Source organism: Dendrobates tinctorius, unplaced genomic scaffold (assembly GCF_039654945.1).
Source record: "Dendrobates tinctorius isolate UK_male_01 unplaced genomic scaffold, ASM3965494v1 ptg000065l, whole genome shotgun sequence".
NCBI classification, from domain to species: domain Eukaryota; kingdom Metazoa; phylum Chordata; class Amphibia; order Anura; family Dendrobatidae; genus Dendrobates; species Dendrobates tinctorius.
The window spans coordinates 27,418,740-27,440,541 of NW_027361733.1; the positions used below are offsets into that span (position 1 = coordinate 27,418,740).

The window sequence follows — 21,802 nt, forward strand, 5'->3', positions numbered from 1 at the left end:
TTGTATGTTCTAAGCATAAACTTAAAATGGATGAAATCTTCGTGTAGATTGGATTTTCTCCACAGACGTTCGGCGCACCTGGAGCACCGCTGCAGGAAACGTGTTTGCACCGTGTGCCAGGGTTGTCGCCGTCTGCGTTGTGGTGTTCTATTTATAGGGGGTGCAAATTCATCCAGGGCACTTTGAAGTGTTTCATTGTAATGCTTCAATGCAGAATCAGGACATGAGAGGGAGGAGATAGGGGCCAATGAAGACTGCAAGTTCTTCAGAAGTTTCTGGGTGTTAATGGCCTGTATGTTTCTATAAGTCTGGACAGTGGGGGTGACCTGAGCAGCCTGGCAGTTCTTGATAGAGAATGAAAGAAGATTGTGGTCAGAGAGCGGGAGAGGGGAGTTTTCAAAGTCATCCACTGCACAAAGCCGAGAGAAGACCAAGTCGAGGGAGTTTCCGTCTTCATGCGTTGGAGAATTAGTAAGCTGCGAAAGGCCAAATGAGGAGGTTAGAGATAAAAGGTGAGTAGCAGATGGGGAGAGGGGAAGAGCAATGGGGATGTTGAAATCTCCCATGATGAGGGTAGGGATGTCACAGGAGAGAAAATGTGGAAGCCAAGTGGCAAAATGATCCAGGAACTGAAGGGAGGGGCCGGGAGGACGATACACCACCGCCACTCGCATGGAGAAGGGGGTGTAGAGTCTGATGGCATGGACCTCAAAAGAAGGGAAGACAAGTGAGGGTACTTGAGGGATAACCTGAAAGGTACATTTTGGTGATAGGAGCAGACCAACGCCTCCACCAGCTCTATTGTCTGATCTTGGGGTATGAGAGAAGTGTAGCCCCCCGTATGAAAGAGCAGCAGCAGCGGTAGTATCTGACTGCTGGATCCAGGTTTCAGTAAGAGCCATGAGGTTAAGAGAATTAGAAAGGAAGAAGTCATGAATGAAGGAGAGTTTGTTACACACTGAGCGCGAATTCCAAAGTGCACAATTAAGAGAGACAGATGGCATGCAGGGAATATTAATAAGATTAGAGGGGTTTCTGAGTGTAGCAGTGGGGGGGTTTGACTTTCTATAACATGGGGGACCAGGGTTGGGAGCAATGTCTCCTGCAACTAGGAGAAGGAGGATAGAAAGAGTGAGCAGATGGTTAAGTGATTTGTGAGAGCGTCTCTGGTGTTGAATGGTGGGACTGGCTGGATCTGTGCAATTTAACAATGTGAAAAGAGCATGAGTGCTATACATAGGAGAGGAAAGAAGCGAGGGGCCAATATGGATGGAGTGTGGAGAGTTAATGCCAGGGCGGTGGATGTGTGTGAATGCAGCGGCCAGGATAAAAATTACACAAATGCATATGGTATATATTTGTTGTACTCCTAATGTACAGGGAGTAGATGTATATAAATGTCTTATCTGTCTCCTGCCCTGTCTAACTGCCATGTTATAACTGCCAGAAGTACTTTGATACATGTACTTCGATTACATGTGCATAAATGCCACCACTGCATAAATGCTCCCCCTAGCTAGGTCTGAATATATAGGAGGTTAAGGCTAAGTTTTTTGTTTTTTTTTTTGTTTTTTTTGTGGCTCTCTCTGCTCGTTAATCAATCACACTAAATTGAGACACCAGGACCCAATAAAATGTTGTGGTCAAATAAACACATGTCCAGCACTACATGGATCATAAAGCACTTTGAAAAGTTTCTTGACCTCACAACATAACAGTCTCATCATCCGGCGCCTGAGTTCAGTTGTAAAAAAAAAATATATCAAAACATTGACATAATCACGTACATATTCACATACAATATACATACTCACCGAACACTTAATCCCCGACGCCCGCTTCTCCTGCAAGCAATCAAAAATAATAAACCAGCATATTCTCCCTGTCCACCGTAGTCCAGTTTATACCGAGTGTTCCACGTCGATGTCACCCGGCCGCCAACAATACACTGACAGAAGGTAATCGCTCCCGCAGTGTATCACTGAGCCGCCGTGAGAGTTCACTGGAGTACATCTCACACAGCGGTAGTGCCGTAAGTGAGAGCACCGAAGCTGGTGAACTCCGGTGACCTCTCACAGCAGCGCAGTGATACAATGAAAGGAGGTAATCACCCTGCAGTGTATTGTTGAAGGCCGGGTAGAGCAGTCACATCTCCCGATGTGACTGCTCTACACGTGAGATCGCCGTGGGACACTCAGTATTAAATGGACTATGTCAGATAGGGAGTATTACACTGTGTTCCAAATTATTATGCAAATTGGATTTAAGGGTCATAAAGATGTTATTTTTTGTTTTTCAAATAAACTCATAGATGGTATTGTGTATCAGGGCTCTTTGGATCACTGAAATCAATCTCAAATGCCTGTGATAATTAGTTTACCAGGTGAGCTCAATTAAAGGAAAACTACTTAAGAATGATGTTCCACATTATTAAGCAGGGCACAGGTTTCAAGGAATTTAGGAAATAAAAAGGATCTCTCTGCTGCTGAAAAGCATCAAATAGTGCAATGCCTTGGTCAAGAGATGAAAAATTAGATATTTCCCAAAAATTTAAACGTGATCATTGTACTGTTAAGAGATTTGTGGTTGATTCTGAGAGCACAGACATGTTTGTGCTGATAAAGGCAGAATGAGGAAGGTTTCTGCCAGGCAAGTTCATTGGATTAAGAGAGTGGCTGCTAAAAAGCCATTACAAACCAGCAAACAGATATTTAAAGCTGCTGGTGCCTCTGGAGTCCCTCGAACCTCAAGGTGTAGGATCCTTCAAAGGCTTGCTGTGGTGCATAAATCTACTATTCGGCCACCCCTAAACATGGTTCACAAGCAGAAATGGTTGCAGTGGGCTCAGACATACATGAAGACTAATTTTCAAACAGTTTTTTTTACTGATGAGTGTCGAGCAACCCTGGATGGTCCAGATGGATGGAGTAGTGGATGGTTGGTGGATGGCCACTATGTCCCAACAAGGCTGCGACGTCAGCAAGGAGGTGGAGTCATGTTTTGGGCCGGAATCATGGGGAAACAGCTGGTAGGGCTCTTTAACCCCTTAGCGACAGAGCTAGTTTGCAGCTTAATGACCAGGCCAATTTTTACAATTCTGACCACTGTCCCTTTATGAGGTTATAACTCTGGAACGCTTTAATGGATCCCGCTGATTCTAAGATTGTTTTTTCGTGACATATTGTACTTCATGTTAGTGGTAAAATTTCTTCGATAAGTCTTGTGTTTATTTATGAAAAAAATGGAAATATGGCGAAAATTTTGAAATTTTAAAACTTTAAATTTTTATGCCCTCAAATCAGAGAGATGTGTCACACAAATTTCTTAATAAATAACATTTCCCACATGTCTACTTTACATCAGCACAATTTTGGAAGCAAAAATTTTTTTTTGTTAGGAAGTTATAAGGGTTAAAAGTTGACCAGCGATTTCTCATTTTTACAACAAAATTTACAAAACCATTTTTTTTTTTTTTTTTTTAGGGACCACATCATATTTAAAGTCATTTTGAGGGGTGTACATGACAGAAAATACCCAAAAGTGGCACCATTCTAAACACTAGACCCCTCAAGGTGCTCAAAACCACATTCAAGAAGTTTATTAACCCTTTAAGTGCTTCACAGGAACTAAAGCAATGTGGAAGGAAAAAATTAACATTTAACTTTTTTTTGCAAAAAATTTACTTCAGAACCAATTTTTTTATTTTCACAAGTGTTAAAAGAGAAAATCAACCACAAAATTTGTTGTACAATTTCTCCTGAATACGCCGATACCCTATATGTGGGGGTAAACCACTTTTTTAGCACACGGCAGAGCTCGCAAGGGATGGAGCGCCGTTTGACTTTTTCAACGCAGAATTGGCTGGAATTGAGATCGGATGCCATGTTGCGTTCGGAGAGCCCTTAATGTGCCTAAACAGTGGAAACCTCCAACAAGTGACCCCATTTTGGAAACTAGACCCATTAAGGAACTTATCTAGATGTGTGGTGAGCACTTTGAACCCCCAAGGGCTTCACAGAAGTTTATAACGTAGAGCCGTGAAAATAAGAAATCTATTTTTTTCCACAAAAATGATCTTTTTGCCCCCAAATTTTTATTTTTTTACAAGGGTAACAGGAGAAATCATACCCACACAGTTGTTATGCGATTTGTCCTGAGTACGCCGATATCCCATATGTGGGGGGGAACCACTGTTTGGGCGCATGGGAGAGCTCGGAAGGGAAGGAGTGCCATTTTGGAATGCAGACTTTGATGGAATGGTCAGCGGGCATCATGTTGCGCTTGCAGAACCTCTGATGGGCCTAAACAGTGGAAACCCCCCCACAAGTGACCCATTTTGGAAATTAGACCCCCTAAGGAACTTATCTAGATGTGTGGTGAGCACTTTGAACCCCCAAGCGCTTCACAAAAGTTTATAAACGCAGAGCCGTGAAAATAAAAAGTTTTTTTATTTCCACAAAAGTGATTTTTCACACCCCAATTTTTAGACCCCCAAAGTTGGCAAATAGTGGAAACCCCTCAATTCTTGCTCCAACCCTAACCCCAACACACCCCTAACCCTAATCCCAACCCTAATCCTAACCCTAATTCTAGTTCGCCCTAACCCTAATTCTAACCCTAGTCGTGACCCGACCCCTAACCCTAACCCTAGCCCTAATGGAAAACTGAAAAAAAAAATATTTTCTTTATTTCATTATATTGGCCTATATAAGGGAGTGATAAACGGGGGGGTTATGTACTATTTTTTTTATTTTGATCACTATGATCGTTTATCATAGTGATCAAAATAATGAATGGAATCTGCCAGCTGGAGCCGGCAGATTCCCGGCGGGCGCACTGCGCATGCGCCCGCCATTTTCAAGATGGCGGCGCCCATCGGAGGATGCCGGCGGGACGTGGGACCACCGGGAGGGGACGGAGGGCCACGGAGAGGTACCGGGGGGGGGGAAAATCGGGGACCCTATTTCTCTCTCCTCTGATGTACGATCATATCAGAGGAGAGAGAAATTAAATGTAAAATCGCGGCTTTTTTTTTTTTTTTGCGTTATTAACCCTATAACGGCGATCGCAAAAGCGGGGGTCGGTAAAAACCGACCGATTCATGTTCTCTGGGGTCTCGGCTACCCCTGGCAGCCGAGACCCCGGAGAAAATCCGACAATGGGGGGCGCTATTCACTTAAATCACAGCGCCGTGAATTAACGGCGCTGTGGTTTTAGTACCCTTAATTACCGCCGTTAAAAGGCGTATCGGCGGTCGTTAAGGGGTTAAGGTTCCTGAAGGTGTGAAAATGACCTCTGCAAAGTATATAGAGTTTCTGACTGACAGCTGTCTTCCATGGTATAAAAAGCAGAATCGTGCCTTCAGGAGCAAAATCCTCTTCATGCATGACAATGCACCATCTCATGCTGCAAAGAATACCTCCGAGTCATTGACTGCTATGGGCATAAAAGGAGATAAACTCATGGTGTCCACCATCTTCCCCTGACCTCAACCCTATAGAGAACCTTTGGAGTATCATCAAGCAAAAGATCTATGAGGGTGGGAGGCAGTTCACATCAAAACAGCAGCTCTGGGAGGCTATTCCGACTTCTTGCAAAGAAATACAAGCAGAAACTCTCCAAAAACTCACAAGTTCAATGGATGCAAGAATTGTGAAGGTGATATCAAAGAAGGGTTCCTATGTTAGCATGTAACTTGGCCTGTTAGGATGTTTTGAAGTTAAATAGCTTTTTTTAGCTTTTTTGTTCAGTGAATGTGACCTCCTAATGCTGCAAATTCCACAAATGAGCATTTTCAGTTCTTTAAAACATATCAAATGTTTAGAAATTCTACTGTGCCTAATAATTTGGAACAGTGCAATTTGAGTTTTTATTCATTTTGGAGATTATACTGTTATTATTGGGAGGTTTCTTCAATAAAATTTGATGTATACTCTAACCGGTGATGACTTTTATTAGACTGACTGTCATTTGTACAGACTATTTAGGAAAATCAGAGAAAAATATCATTTGCATAATAATTTGGAACACAGTGTATATGTTGGTTTATTGTTTTTCTATTTCTTGCAGGAGACAAGCATCGGGGATTAGGCGTTAACTAAGTATGTTTATTTTAGATTCAATAAAGGAGTCCGTGTGATTATTTCAAATAAAGGACTTTATTCTGGCTGTGTGTACATTTACTATATAACTATATTATTAGTAATGGATAGGTGTCTTAGAGATGCCTCTCCATTACTATCCTGTGGGCCTGATGTCACCTAACAATACAAAGGTGACATCAACCGCACAAATATGAACCCCACTTGCCAACGCACCGCTACAGGGCAAGTGGAAAGAGCGAAACTAAGTGCCAGAATTGGCGCATCTATAAGATACGCTATTTCTGGGGCGGCTGAGAGCTGATGTTTTTAGCCTGGGGGGTGCCAATATACATGGCCCCTTCCCGAGCTATTAATATCAGCCCACAGCTGTCTGCCTCGCCTTTGCTGATTAGATTTTATAGGGGACCCATGTCAATTTTTTTCTGGGGTTGCCCTGTAAATTGGCCAGTAAAAGCTAAGCAAACATCTGTGAGCTGATATTAATAGCCTGGGAACCTTTATGGTTATTGGTTGGCGCCTTCTCAGGAATATAACATCAGCCGTCGGCTTTCCCTCTGCTGGTTATGAAAATTATGTGGGAGCCCACGCTTTTTTTTTTTTTTAAATAAACAGATATTGCGTTTCACACAGATTTCTCACTGTTACTGTTTTGTTACAACATATGTAGGTTAATTATGTTAATGCTCCTACTTAGGCTGGTGTGTGTGTCTTTATTTAACTCTTTATGTACCGTTTTATTAATGAGGGTATCTGGCTGACACCTGTTCATTACTAAACCTCGGCTTGGTATTACACACACACACACATATATATTTACTGCTCAAAAAAATAAACACTTAAACAACACAATGTACTAGGATGTGTTCCCTTTATTTTTTTTGAGCAATATATATATATATATATATATATATATATATATTCACTTATATTTGTATTGTGTGTGTAAACATTATAAATTTGAACATGGTATGTAATGATATTTTGGCCTTCAATGGAAATTGAAGAAGAGCTTGAACGAGGAAATGACATCACAATTCTTTTTTTTTTAATAATATATCTTTATTTAGCTCTATGGATTTACAAAAACACATGAAAAACTGCATCAAAAACGCATAAAAAAAACGTAGGTTTTCCACTGCGTTTTTCTGCCAAGAGATGCAGAAATTTCTGCAAGCAAATCTGCATTGTGCGCACTTAACGTAAAACTACAGAAATTATGATAAACTCCAATCACTGACGCGACAAGAACAGACGGTTATCAGTCAGGATGTGGCCCAGAAGCTGATATCCAACCACAAGGGGTGAATTGCAGAAGTCATGAAAAATAAGGACAGCACTGTAAATACTGAGTCTTTCCTTAAACTTGATGAATTTGTTAATAAAAGTGTAAAAACTTATGAAATGCTGGTGATTGTACTTCAGAGACCATAGAAACATTCGATTAAGGTTGTGTGCCCACGTAGCGATTTTTAAGCGTTTTTGCCGCGATTTTCGGCGCGAAAACGTTTAAAAATCGTGTACAGAACGCCCCCCATGCATTCCTATGGCATTCCGCACATGCTGTGCTAATGCTGCGCTTTTTTCCGCGGCGGAATCGCATCGCGGAAAAAAATCGCAGCATGCTCATTCTTTTGTGCGGAATCGCAAAGAACTGCCGCGATTCCGCACCCATAGGAATGCATGAGAATCGCTTACTTCCCGCATGTGGCTATGCCCACCATGCGCGAAGTTAAGCGTCTCATGTGCAGTTGGTACCCACGGTGTGGAGGAGGGGAGACTGTCCTCCAGGCCCTGGGTACCATACCCCTGTAAAAAAAGAATAAAAAATAAAAAATCGGGGTATATTTACCTTCCGACGTCCCGCGCTGCATTCCCGGCCTCAGCGTTCCCAGTAATGCCTTTCGGCAAGGTCCTGTGGTGACGTAGTCTCGCGTGACTCTAGCAGTCTCGCGAGATCGCTATAGTAACGCGAGACTACGTCATCACAGGTCTCGCAAGGCATTACTGGGAACGCTGAGGCCCGGGATGGCAGCGCGGGACGCCGGAAGGTAAATATACCCCGATTTTTTTTTTTTTTTTAGCATTTTAACATTCTATCTTTTACTATTGATGCTGCATAGGCGGCCTCAACAGTAAAAACCTGGTCACACACTGTTTTGTCTATGTTTGCCGAGTGTGACCAACCTGTCAATCACTTTCCAAGCGATGCTTCAAATCGTTTGGAAAGTGCTTGAATATCGCACGCGAAAATCGCGGCAAAATTGCGATCATAATCGCGGTGAAATTACGCGGAAAAAACCGCGCGATTTCTGGGAAGGAGTCCGGTTTTAGTGTTCGGAATAAAACGCTACGTGGGCACATAGCCTTAAAGAGGTAAAAACACTGAAGCAGCAAACGGAGAACCAAAATGTGGGTCAGTCTCAAAACTTTTGGCCACGATCATAGACCTGATACAATTGGAGCAAACTTTTAGCTATGACAAATATAAAAGTCTGTACAGGTTTTCAGTCTCATCCTGTGTAAACAAATTGTTCTCAGTTACTTAATGCAACCCAAGATCTTTAAGGCTGAGTGCAGATGGACTTTTTGGCCCTGCGGATTTTTCCGCGCAGAATGGAAGAAATCCGCGGGTCAAATGACCTGCATTTTACCTGCGGATTTCTTCCATTTTTCATGCGGTTTTTGTGCGGTTTTCCATCGCAGTTTTCCCCCTGCGGATTTGGAGACAGGGGAGGTGGAAAACCGCACAAAAGAAGTAACATGCTGCGGATTTTGTACCGCGGGAAAACCGCGTGGAAAAATCTGCAGCGTCTGCACAGCGTTTTTTTTTTACATTGATTTTAAGGCTACTGTACATCACAATGCGGATATGCAACGTTTCTGCGCGGTAAAATCCGCTGCGGAACCGCTGCAAATCTGCATCGTGTGCACACAGCCTAAGATGGCAAGGAATAGAAATTAAATGGGTTGTTTGGTCTTTAAACTACAAGTCTGCAGTCTCTCTATGTGAGCCCATCTACTTGGAATGTGGCTGGTAATATGTATATTGCATAGTTACGATCATATAACCGCTGACCCCTGAGAATCCTCACAGCCTTCAGTGCGCGCGATATCAGGATTTACAAGTCTGCAGAGACTTAGAGTAACTGCAGACTTGTAGTTTAAGACCAGACAACCTTTCAAGCATTTCTCGCAATGCACTACATCAGGGACATTTCTGTACATACACTGGATCTACAAGACAGCAGTGGTGAGATATGAGTTATGACTGCAGCTCTGGATGTGACTGGAGTAGAAGACATGTTGCATATAAATACTCAACTAGAGCAGAGAGAAAATGAGACGAATGAGCAATGAATACCTGTGACACTTCTGTGCCAGGCTGTTTAAGTAGTTTGATGGTCCTGCTTCCAGCCGATCGGTGCCCCCTGCCGTCATGCCATGTGAGACTGTTGCCAATCTCTCGGTGAAAACGATGGTTCAAGTTCTCAGCAGAGACCGTGTGTTCCAGGAGATTTCGACAAAACCTGAAGTGAGCGGCAGCTGTCAAAATGAAAACAAACGGAGGTGAAAAGTGGGCGATGACCACTGAGCTTCGTGTGGCATCAGGTGTGGGCTACAATTGCTGACCTACGTGTGGCACTAGTAGGAAACGGAAACTTATGACATAGAAAATTTTGGTTCTCAAGGCCTCAGACAGTTATCATCTTTCTGTTCTCCATGCTTAGTGTGGCATACACAGACACACAATGCAAAGCTTGAGGCAACTTCTCCCCTTTTTATCTGGTTTCAGGTGTGATTCTCATATTTCCCACACCTGTTACTTGCCACAGGTGAGTTTGATTGAGCATCACATGCTTGAAATGAAGTTGTTTACCCACAATTATGGAAAGGTGCCAGCAATTTTGCCCCATTTTTGGGGTTTTGTAGGAAATTATGTCCAATTTGCCTTTTTTTTCTCATTTTTTTCTCTTTGTGTTGTTACAGTACACACAAAGGAAATAAATTTGTATAACAAAACGTGTAATTGCAATAATTTTCAGGGAGAAATACTTAATTTTCTGGAACAATTTCAAGGGTGGCAACATTTTCGGCCATGACTGTACAGCCCCTGATGTCCAAAAGTGATGTTGGTTGCGCCCATGAGACATCACATCCATGACTGCATGGGTGGAAATGATAAATAGCGAATAGACTGTATAAGTATTTAGGTTTTTTTTTATGTTAACCCTATAAACATTGCTGCAACATGTGACTGAATCCACAGGAACTTGTAGCTGTACATATTCCAGGCCTTTCGGAGAGAGGGGACAAGGTCGCTGACAAGCAGAGGATCACCTGACCCATTGTCTGCAGCATGCGAGGATGTGACGAGAATACTGGGGAAGCGAACTGATTATAGGGGACCGTACAGTGGCGGAGAACAAAGCTGCTCTTCTCCATACTTTTATTTTCTCAGTGCCATTTTCATAGCAACGCCTCAGGCATGAAATCGAGTTACAGGGCGAGGAGGAGAGGGTGTAAAAGAAAAAAAAATACCAATCCAATTACCATATTCATGTGAACCATGGACTAGATTTTAAAGGCAAACCCTGTACAAAAAAGTACATCTGACTTGAGCTTCATTTATCTATATACAGAAGTTTGTGAACCCTTTGTTATTAGTACATTTAATAATGTCAACCCTGCTTACAGCTAGCAGGGGCACAAAGTAGAGTACAGTCTCCATAGATAAGCACTAGCAGTAGAATTGCTGCCCTGGTGGCACATTTATAGGATACCACCTCTGCTATAGGTCAGCTTTTATGGTAAAAGGTGCAAAAGTCATCCATCCCTAGTTCCAGCACCCACCACCCTGATCCAATTTCCATCTTGAGGTAGCGTCAACACAACCACTTTTCAGCAGCTTCATAAATCAGGATTTCCATTGTAGTCAGAGACCTGAGAACATTCAAGATATGGGCCCTTTTGACATAGAAAAAAGTAGTTTTTTTTGCTTGTTTTTACATATGTGACTTTTAAAATTCAGTTTGCAATCTTCATTCCCTCATTCGTTCAATCCCCCTGATATGCAGTTTGCATCCTTATCAAAGTTTAAGATTTTTCTCTGTTGGGAGTGTCTCTCCCAGTAATACAGGTTGGATATGAGATCTGTGTACCTAGAGAATGATTCATCCGAAACGCGTAGGCCAGCCTTCTATAATTACTGTCCACTGTAATTTCTTTTAATGGAATAAAATAAAGGTTCTCATTTTCTAACAAATTTTTAACTGAGCTGCTGCTGGATATGTCTGCCTTTCTAAAATGAATAAAGAGCCCTTTTCACCCTTGCACTGTCCATGTTATGGAGTCTCTGACATGAATAGATTTAGGTTTGCTGAAAACTTTCTATTATTGTGTTCTGTATATCCATGGTACTATTATCTTTATTAGCTCTTTTATTGGCAAAGCTCCTATCCTGCACTAATTTCCTCTTCATGTGCATTCCTCCTTCTCTATAGCTTCTTTTCACTGCCCTCTCTGAGATACTTTCCTCCTCTACATGTCGTGGAAATCTGTATAAACCCCCTCCACCTTTCTTGCTGATGTCTCTATGTGTTTACACCTGCATTTTGGCATTCTACTTTTCTGTTCTGTTTTAGGGAACAAACAACGTAATTCATGTTGAAAAACATCTGACTTCCTATATGCATCAGTTTTAAGAATAAAAAAAATCAGCATTTATATGGTTTTTTTTCAGTTGTAAAAATGGACACATGACAGAAACAAGATGGACCATATCAAAGGGGGTCTTCTGCAAGATTTCTGAGGGAGGACCAACTTCTTAATAATTCCCATGGTTTGGGCACAAGGCAGCTAACCTATAGTCCAGCACCTATTGATATCATGATCAGGGTTCACATACTTTTGGTCATGTAGTGCATCATATTGTACATCAGTATAGTCTTTCCTGTAGTTGCAGTCACACTGTTTTGTGGTTTCTACAATGTTACAGCTTGCGATCTCTTTGACACATATTTGCCAGACTGAGCCATATGATACTGGGATAGAATGTTATGGCTGCGGGACCGTTCACTGAAAGGGCTAAGGATCACTCTCGGCTTCCAGCAGTGATTGCTTCCAAAGGACTTTAATCAAAGTGACTGATATAAACATAAAATTGTTTCTGTGAGGGAGGAATTTTACATATATGAATATTAACTCCGTATAACCAGTGGCTGATGGAAAGACGCCAATCATGTCTGTGAGACTTATCACACAGACTCAGTATATAGTATCACACAGGAGAAACATATATACACAGACTCAGTAGATAGTATCACACAGGAGAAACATATACACAGGCTCAGTAGATAGTATCACACAGGAGAAACATAGATACACAGGCTCAGTAGATAGTATCACACAGGAGAAACATAGATACACAGGCTCAGTAGATAGTATCACACAGGAGAAACATATATACACAGACTCAGTAAATAGTATCACACAGGAGAAACATATACACAGGCTCAGTAGATAGTATCACACAGGAGAAACATAGATACACAGGCTCAGTAGATAGTATCACACAGGAGAAACATAGATACACAGGCTCAGTAGATAGAATCCCATGGGAGACACTTAGATGCACAGAATCCATAGACAGTTTCACACAGGAGAGGCTTAGATATACATATATCATATTATACACTACCCAGACTTGCATGTACTCCCCCCACAGACCCCATATACATATATGTCATATCACACTCTTCTATTTTCCCATGTATTATACTATACTGTGCATTCCAGTCCTATACACACCTGTATAATATACCATTCACTGATCGCTACATGCATGTACAATCCTCCCAGATATACTAGCACATATCATACACTGCTTTATTAAACATCAGATAGCCACACTTACCCTATATAATACATACACATGCATTCAATCAATCAATGTTTCACACAGGAGAGGCTTAGATATACATATATCATATTATACACTACCCAGACTTGCATGTACTCCCCCCACAGACCCCATATACATATATGTCATATCACACTCTTCTATTTTCCCATGTATTATACTATACTGTGCATTCCAGTCCTATACACACCTGTATAATATACCATTCACTGATCGCTACATGCATGTACAATCCTCCCAGATATACTAGCACATATCATACACTGCTTTATTAAACATCAGATAGCCACACTTACCCTATATAATACATACACATGCATTCAATCAATCAATCAATCAAATTTATTATTGCCAAGTACATATTACATATATACAAGGAATTCTTTGTGGCAGAGAGGCAACATAATATTATAACAACAGATACAACAAGTAACATCTAACAAGACAGATACAGTATATAGTCTACACATGACGATTTAATTGTTGAACAGAGAGTGGATAGAAGCTGTTCATATGGCGGTTGGTGCTGCATTTGGGGACTCTGAAGCGACGTCCTGAAGGGAGTAGTTGGAATGAGGAGTGTCCTGGGTGAGAGGGATCGGATGAAATTTTCAATGCGCGGGATTGAATACTCTTATCATAAAGATCCTGGATTTTAGGCAGGGGGGAACCTATAATTCTCGCTGCTGTTCTGAAAGTCCTTTGTAATAGGTACACACAGATTACAGATTACACACAGATGTACATATACACATGTATTATACACACCTGTACATATACACATTTTTTATACACACCTGTACATACACACATATTACACACACATGTACATATACACATATTATATACACATGCACATATACACATGTATCATACACATCTGTACCTATACATGTATTATACACACATGCACATATACACATAACACATTATACACACACGTACATATACACATGTATTATACACACATACACATATCCACATGTATTATACACACCTGTACATATTACACATATTATACACACATGCACATATACACATTACACATGTATTATACACACACGTACATATACACATAAAAAACGAATCTGAAGTGAAAAAGTAAGTTAATGTGTATGCACAATGTAAGTGCATATTAACACATGACCATTAACCAGAGAAAGCAAAAAGAACAAATATCCTGAACTAAAAAGTAAAAAATATACTGCAAATAATGCATAAAGGTAATAATAATAATAATAAGGGTATTTAGTAAACATAATTTTGATCAAAATAATGTACAAGCCATCCCGCCACGTCACGGCAACCCTTGTGGGACAGTCCCTGCTCTAGTATTTAAAACCTTTCCACTTGCCAAGTGACGTGAATGTGAACAAGGATCGAGCGGCTGAACCACTAGTAACAGCTTAGGCCAGACTGGATGGCTTTCCCAGCTCAGAAAGAGGGCGGTCACACCCATATATGCACTGAATGCACAATGAAATGAATAAAAAACAAATCTGAAGTGAAAAAGTAAGTTAATGTGTATGCAGAATGTAAGTGCATATTAACACATGACCATTAACCAGAAAAAGCAAAAAACACAAATATCCTGAACTAAAAAGTAAAATATAAACTATGTATTATACACACTTATACACATGTATTATACACATATACACATATCCACATGTATTATACACACCTGTACATATACACGTATTATACACATATACACATATCCACATGTATTATATACACATGTACAGGGTGGGCCATTTATATGGATAGTCAATCCAAAGAAAAAAAGAAACATCCGGCACCGACTCTGAAAAAGAAATACCCGCAAAACTTGTAGCCGCTATCAGTGTAACACCTATAACCCTTACTGAATGGGTGCTCTATCCATATGGAGAAAAAACATGAAGTATCATAGTAGAAAAAGACAGCAGGATGGCACTCACCGTTCTCTTGAAATGAGGTCCCTGTTGAAGTGCATTGTACACGAAACGGCTGTTGTCCGTCTTTTTACATCTCTCCCGTGCCTATGCCTATGCTTTGTCAATGTGAAATAAAGTGAATCATTTCAAGAGAACGGTGAGTGCCATCCTGTTGTCTTTTTCTACTATTTATATGGATAGACCTGGGTGGGCCATTTATAAAGCTGGATCCAAAATGGCCACCTTCAAAATGGCCACCATGGTCACCACCCATCTTGAAAAGTTTTCCCCCTCCCATATACTAATGTGCCACAAACAGAAAGTTGATATCACCAACCATTCCCATTTAATTTAGGTGTATCCAAGTACATGGCCCACCCTGGTGTATCCATATAAATGGCCTACCCTGTACTTATACACACGTATTATACACACATGAACATATACACATGTATTATACATTGTACATATACAGATGTGTTGTAAAAACCTTTATATATACACATGTATTCTACACATATATTATACACACATGTTTTATACACACCTGTACATATACACATGCATTATAAACATCTATACATACACAAATGTATTATACACACAGGTATTATACACACTTGTATGTCATATACAACTACCCCAAATACACCGGTATATGATATATGAATTTGCAATATCCACACATTTCCCATACACACTTTTACTTGATAAAACACACAACTCTACAGACTTCAACAATCTGCCCCAAATTACCTGTATATCAATTTACACAGTCCAAGTTATCCTAACACACCATACATCATATCATACATAGCCCTATACACATAAATATTTACTTTCTCTACATACTGTACACGTGTACATCTTCTCATTCACAGCCCTAAACTAAACACATGCACTATCCTCACCTATCCTATCCTGAGGCTGTATATCATAACATACACCACCCTAAACACGTGTTGGATTCACACTAACTCCATATATACCTGTACATTGTATCATACACTGCCGTATATATGCATACTAACCACAACTACCCCACATTCACCCATATATCATATACAGCCCTATACACATGTACTATCCACATCAACCCCATATACACTTACTGTATATAACATACCCCATACACACGTACTATCCACACCTATCCCGTATATACCCATATATCATATAATGCTCTATACATGTGTACCATCTACAACTAACCCATACACAGCCTTACATAACATCTGACACTATCCTACGCATATTTACTATCCACATCTACTTCAAATATCATACACAGCCCTGTATACATGTACTATCTACGCTTACCCCATATACAGTATACCCATATATCATATACTGCCCTATAAACATGTACTATCTACATCTACCCCAAATACACCCATTCATCATACACTGCCCTATACATATACTGTATACTACCCACATGTACCCCATATACACTGTGTTCCAAATTATTATGCAAATTGGATTTAAGTGTCATAAAGATGTAATTTTTTGTTTTTCAACTAAACTCATAGATACTATTGTGTATCAGGGCTCTTTGGATCACTGAAATCAATCTCAAATGCCTGTGATAATTAGTTTACCAGGTGAGCTCAATTAAAGGAAAGCTACTTAAGAATGATGTTCCACATTATTAAGCAGGGCACAGGTTTCAAGGAATTTAGGAAATAAAAAGCATCTCTCTGCTGCTGAAAAGCATCAAATAGTGCAATGCCTTGGTCAAGAGATGAAAACATTAGATATTTCCCAAAAACTTAAACGTGACCATTGTACTGTTAAGAGATTTGTGGTTGATTCTGAGCACAGACATGTTTGTGCTGATAAAGGCAGAATGAGGAAGGTTTCTGCCAGGCAAGTTCATTGGATTAAGAGAGTGGCTGCTAAAAGGCCATTACAAACCAGCAAACAGATATTTAAAGCTGCTGGTGCCTCTGGAGTCCCTCGAACCTCAAGGTGTAGGATCCTTCGGAGCCTTGCTGTGGTGCATAAATCTACTATTCGGCCACCCCTAAACAGTGTTCACAAGCAGAAATGGTTGCAGTGGGCCCAGACATACATGAAGACTAATTTTCAAACAGTCTTGTTTACTGATGAGTGTCGAGCAACCCTGGATGGTCAAGATGGATGGAGTAGTGGATGGTTAGTGGATGGCCACTATGTCCCGACAAGGCTGCGACGTCAGCAAGGAGGTGGAGGAGTCATGTTTTGGGCCAGAATCATGGGGAAACAGCTGGTAGGGCCCATTAAGGTTCCTGAAGGTGTGAAAATGACCTCTGCAAATTATATAGAGTTTCTGACTGACAACTTTCTTCCATGGTATAAAAAGCAGAAACGTGCCTTCAGGAGCAAAATCATCTTCATGCATGACAATGCACCATCTCATGCTGCAAAGAATACCTCCGAGTCATTGACTGCTATGGGCATAAAAGGAGATAAACTCATGGTGTCCACCATCTTCCCCTGACCTCAACCCTATAGAGAACCTTTGGAGTATCATCAAGCAAAAGATCTATGAGGGTGGGAGTCAGTTCACATCAAAACAGCAGCTCTGGGAGGCTATTCTGGCTTCATGCAAAGAAATACAAGCAGAAACTCTCCAAAAACTCACAAGTTCAATGGATGCAAGAATTGTGAAGGTGATATCAAGGAAGGGTTCCTATGTTACCATGTAACTTGGCCTGTTAAGCTATTTAACTCCAAAATATTCTTTTTGTTCAGTGAATGTGACCGCCTAATGCTGCAAATTCCACAAATGAGCATTTTCAGTTCTTTAAAACAGATCAAATGTTTAGAAATTCTACTGTGCCTAATAATTTGGAACAGTGCAATTTGAGTTTTTATTCGTTTTGGAGATTATACTGTTATTATTGGGAGGTTTCTTCAATAAAATTTGATGTATACTCTAACCAGTGATGACTTTTATTAGACTGACTGTCATTTGTACTGACTATTTAGGAAAATCAGAGAAAAATATCATTTGCATAATAATTTGGAACACAGTGTACATCCATATATCATACACTGGTCTTTACACATGTACTATCCACACCTACCCCATACACACTTAAGGGGGCTTTTCACATAGCGAGATCGCTAGCGCGTCACGGAAGCGTCACTGATTTTGTGACGCAACAGGGATATCGCTAGCGATCTCGCTACATGTGACACGTAGCGGCGACCGCCCCCCCCCCCCCCCTGGATATCGCTCATCGCGCGCGAACGTCCAGGGCCATTTTCTCCTCGTTGGCGTCCCGCTGGCGCCGACTAGCGACACATGGATGCAGGCTGGATCGCTGCTGCGTCGCTGGTGAGATCTGCCTGTTTGGCAGCTCACTAGCGACCATTTAGCGATGCACCAGCGATCCTGACCGGGTCGTATTGTTGTCGGGATCGCTGGTGCATCACTAAATGTAACGGGACCCTTATACATCATACCCTATATACAAGTATACCCCTTATACACCCATACATAATGCTCTATACACATGTACTATCTACACCTCCCCCACATACACATACTGTACATCATGCTCTATACATATACTATCCACACCTACCCCATATACACTTATACATCATACCCTATACACAAGTACTATTTACACTTACCTCATATACATCCATGCACTATACACTGCCCTATACATATACTGTATACGAACTACCCACACCTTCCCATATACACTCACACATCACATAATGCCCTATCAACATGTACTATTCACACCTACCTCATATACACCCATACATCATTCCCTACACACATGTACTATCCACACCTACCTCATATACACCCATACATCATTCCCTACACACATGTACTATCCACACCTACCTCATATACACCCATACATCATGCTCTACACACATGTACTATGTACACCTACCCCACATACACCCATACATCATTCCCTACACACATGTACTATCCACGTATACCCCATTTACACCCATACATCAGATAGTGCCCTATACACATTATCCACACCTACCCCACATACACCCAAACATCATACCATATACACATGTACTCTCCACACCTACCCCACATACACCCAAACATCATACCATATACACATGTACTCTCCACACCTACCCCACATAGCCCATACATCAGATACTGCCCTATACATATACTGTATACTACCCACACCTGCCCCATATCCACCCATCACATACTGCCTATACACATGTACTCTCCACACCTACCCCTATGCACCCACATAATACACAGGTCCTCCCATTATTCCATGGTCTCTGCCAGTGCCACCATGCCCAGGAGGATTGCCCCCTTTCAGCTCGCTCCCTTGCATTACCCTCCATGCCACACGCGTCCTGTCCTCTATCGCACCCATTCATCCCCTCCCCGCTGTCCTCACCGTCCATGCCGCCCCTCTCCGGGCTGTAGTCCCCTCTCCCCGCGGGCTCCCTCTCACCGATCCGAGCTCGAAGGTCAGTGAACATCGGGCGTCCGGGTCACAGACAGCCGGGTGCTGGGGCTGCCTCCCTCCTCCAGCAGCAGACACAGGACCCGGGGAGGAGGAGGAGGGAGGAAGGATGGAGGGTGGACACCGCGGGTCACTATCACCCAGCCAGCTGCTGCTTCTGCTACAGATGTCCCGAGCTCATGAGATGCTCTGCAGCTTTCAGCGGTGTCAGGTGCTAAGAGATGCTCTGCAGCCTAGAATTGTGTCCTGTCCACATGAGATGCTCTGCAGTCAGCACTAGTGTCCTGTCCACATGAGATGCTCTGCAGCCTGGAATGGTGACCTGTCCACATGAGATGCTCTGCAGCCTAGAATGGTGTCCTGTCCACATGAGATGCTCTGCAGCCTAGAATGGTGTCCTGTCCACATGAGATGCTCTGCAGCCTAGAATGGTGTCCTGTCCACATGAGATGCTCTGCAGTCAGCACTAGTGTCCTGTCCACATGAGATGCTCTGCAGCCTGCACTAGTGTCCTGTCCACATGAGATGCTCTGCAGCCTGGAATGGTGACCTGTCCACATGAGATGCTCTGCAGCCTGGAATGGTGACCTGTCCACATGAGATGCTCTGCAGCCTAGAATGGTGTCCTGTCCACATGAGATGCTCTGCAGCCTAGAATGGTGTCCTGTCCACATGAGATGCTCTGCAGCCTAGAATGGTGTCCTGTCCACATGAGATGCTCTGCAGTCAGCACTAGTGTCCTGTCCACATGAGATGCTCTGCAGCCTGCACTAGTGTCCTGTCCACATGAGATGCTCTGCAGCCTGGAATGGTGACCTGTCCACATGAGATGCTCTGCAGCCTGGAATGGTGACCTGTCCACATGAGATGCTCTGCAGTCAGCACTAGTGTCCTGTCCACATGAGATGCTCTGCAGCCTAGAATGGTGTCCTGTCCACATGAGATTCTCTGCAGCCTGCTCTTGTGTCCTGTCCACATGAGATGCTCTGCAGCCTAGAATGGTGTCCTGTCCACACGAGATGCTCTGCAGCCAGCACTGGTGTCCTGTCTACATGAGATGCTCTGCAGCCTGCACTGGTGTCCTGTCCACATGAGATGCTCTGCAGCCTGCACTGGTGTCCTGTCCACATGAGATGCTCTGCAGCCAAGAATGGTGACCTGTCCACACGAGATGATCTGCAGCCTAGAATGGTGTCCTGTCCACACGAGATGATCTGCAGCCAGCACTGGTGTCCTGTCTACATGAGATGCTCTGCAGCCTGCACTGGTGTCCTGTCCACATGAGATGCTCTGCAGCCTGCACTGGTGTCCTGTCCACATGAGATGCTCTGCAGCCAAGAATGGTGACCTGTCCACACGAGATGATCTGCAGCCTAGAATGGTGTCCTGTCCACACGAGATGATCTGCAGCCAGCACTGGTGTCCTGTCTACATGAGATGCTCTGCAGCCTAGAATGGTGTCCTGTCCACATGAGATGCTCTGCAGCCTAGAATGGTGTCCTGTCCACATGAGATGCTCTGCAGCCTAGAATGGTGACCTGTCCACATGAGATGCTCTGCAGCCTGCACTGGTGTCCTGTCCAAATGAGATGCTCTGCAGCCTAGAATGGTGACCTGTCCACATGAGATGCTCTGCAGTCAGCACTAGTGTCCTGTCCACATGAGATGCTCTGCAGCCTAGAATGGTGTCCTGTCCACATGAGATGCTCTGCAGCCTGCACTAGTGTCCTGTCCACACAAGATACTCTGCAGCCTAGAATGGTGTCCTGTCCACATAAGATGCTCTGCAGCCTAGAATGGTGTCCTGTCCACATGAGATGCTCTGCAGCCTAGAATTGTGTCCTGTCCACATGAGATGCTCTGCAGCCTAGAATGGTGTCCTGTCCACATGAGATGCTCTGCAGTCAGCACTAGTGTCCTGTCCACATGAGATGCTCTGCAGCCTGCACTAGTGTCCTGTCCACATGAGATGCTCTGCAGCCTGGAATGGTGACCTGTCCACATGAGATGCTCTGCAGCCTGGAATGGTGACCTGTCCACATGAGATGCTCTGCAGTCAGCACTAGTGTCCTGTCCACATGAGATGCTCTGCAGCCTAGAATGGTGTCCTGTCCACATGAGATTCTCTGCAGCCTGCTCTTGTGTCCTGTCCACATGAGATGCTCTGCAGCCTAGAATGGTGTCCTGTCCACACGAGATGCTCTGCAGCCAGCACTGGTGTCCTGTCTACATGAGATGCTCTGCAGCCTGCACTGGTGTCCTGTCCACATGAGATGCTCTGCAGCCTGCACTGGTGTCCTGTCCACATGAGATGCTCTGCAGCCAAGAATGGTGACCTGTCCACACGAGATGATCTGCAGCCTAGAATGGTGTCCTGTCCACACGAGATGATCT

The 21,802-nt window shown here is 42.8% G+C and overlaps 1 protein-coding gene across 2 annotated transcripts in view; it reads right to left on the reverse strand.

The window, feature by feature from the left end:
• SAMD10 (sterile alpha motif domain containing 10) overlaps positions 1-19,629 on the reverse strand; it is a 34,774-nt gene extending 15,145 nt beyond the window's left edge. Inside the window, exons 1-2 of one of the 2 annotated variants that reach the window (XM_073580850.1) lie at positions 19,340-19,617; positions 9,466-9,647 (exon numbers count right to left, since the gene is read on the reverse strand). In XM_073580850.1, coding sequence (XP_073436951.1) covers positions 9,466-9,647; positions 19,340-19,424 — 267 coding nt within the window. In that variant the 5' untranslated portion in view covers positions 19,425-19,617. Of the gene's footprint in view, positions 1-9,465; positions 9,648-19,339 lie in introns of both variants that reach the window. The other variant, XM_073580849.1, reaches the window with a different exon arrangement.
• Positions 19,630-21,802: the final 2,173 nt, after the last annotated feature.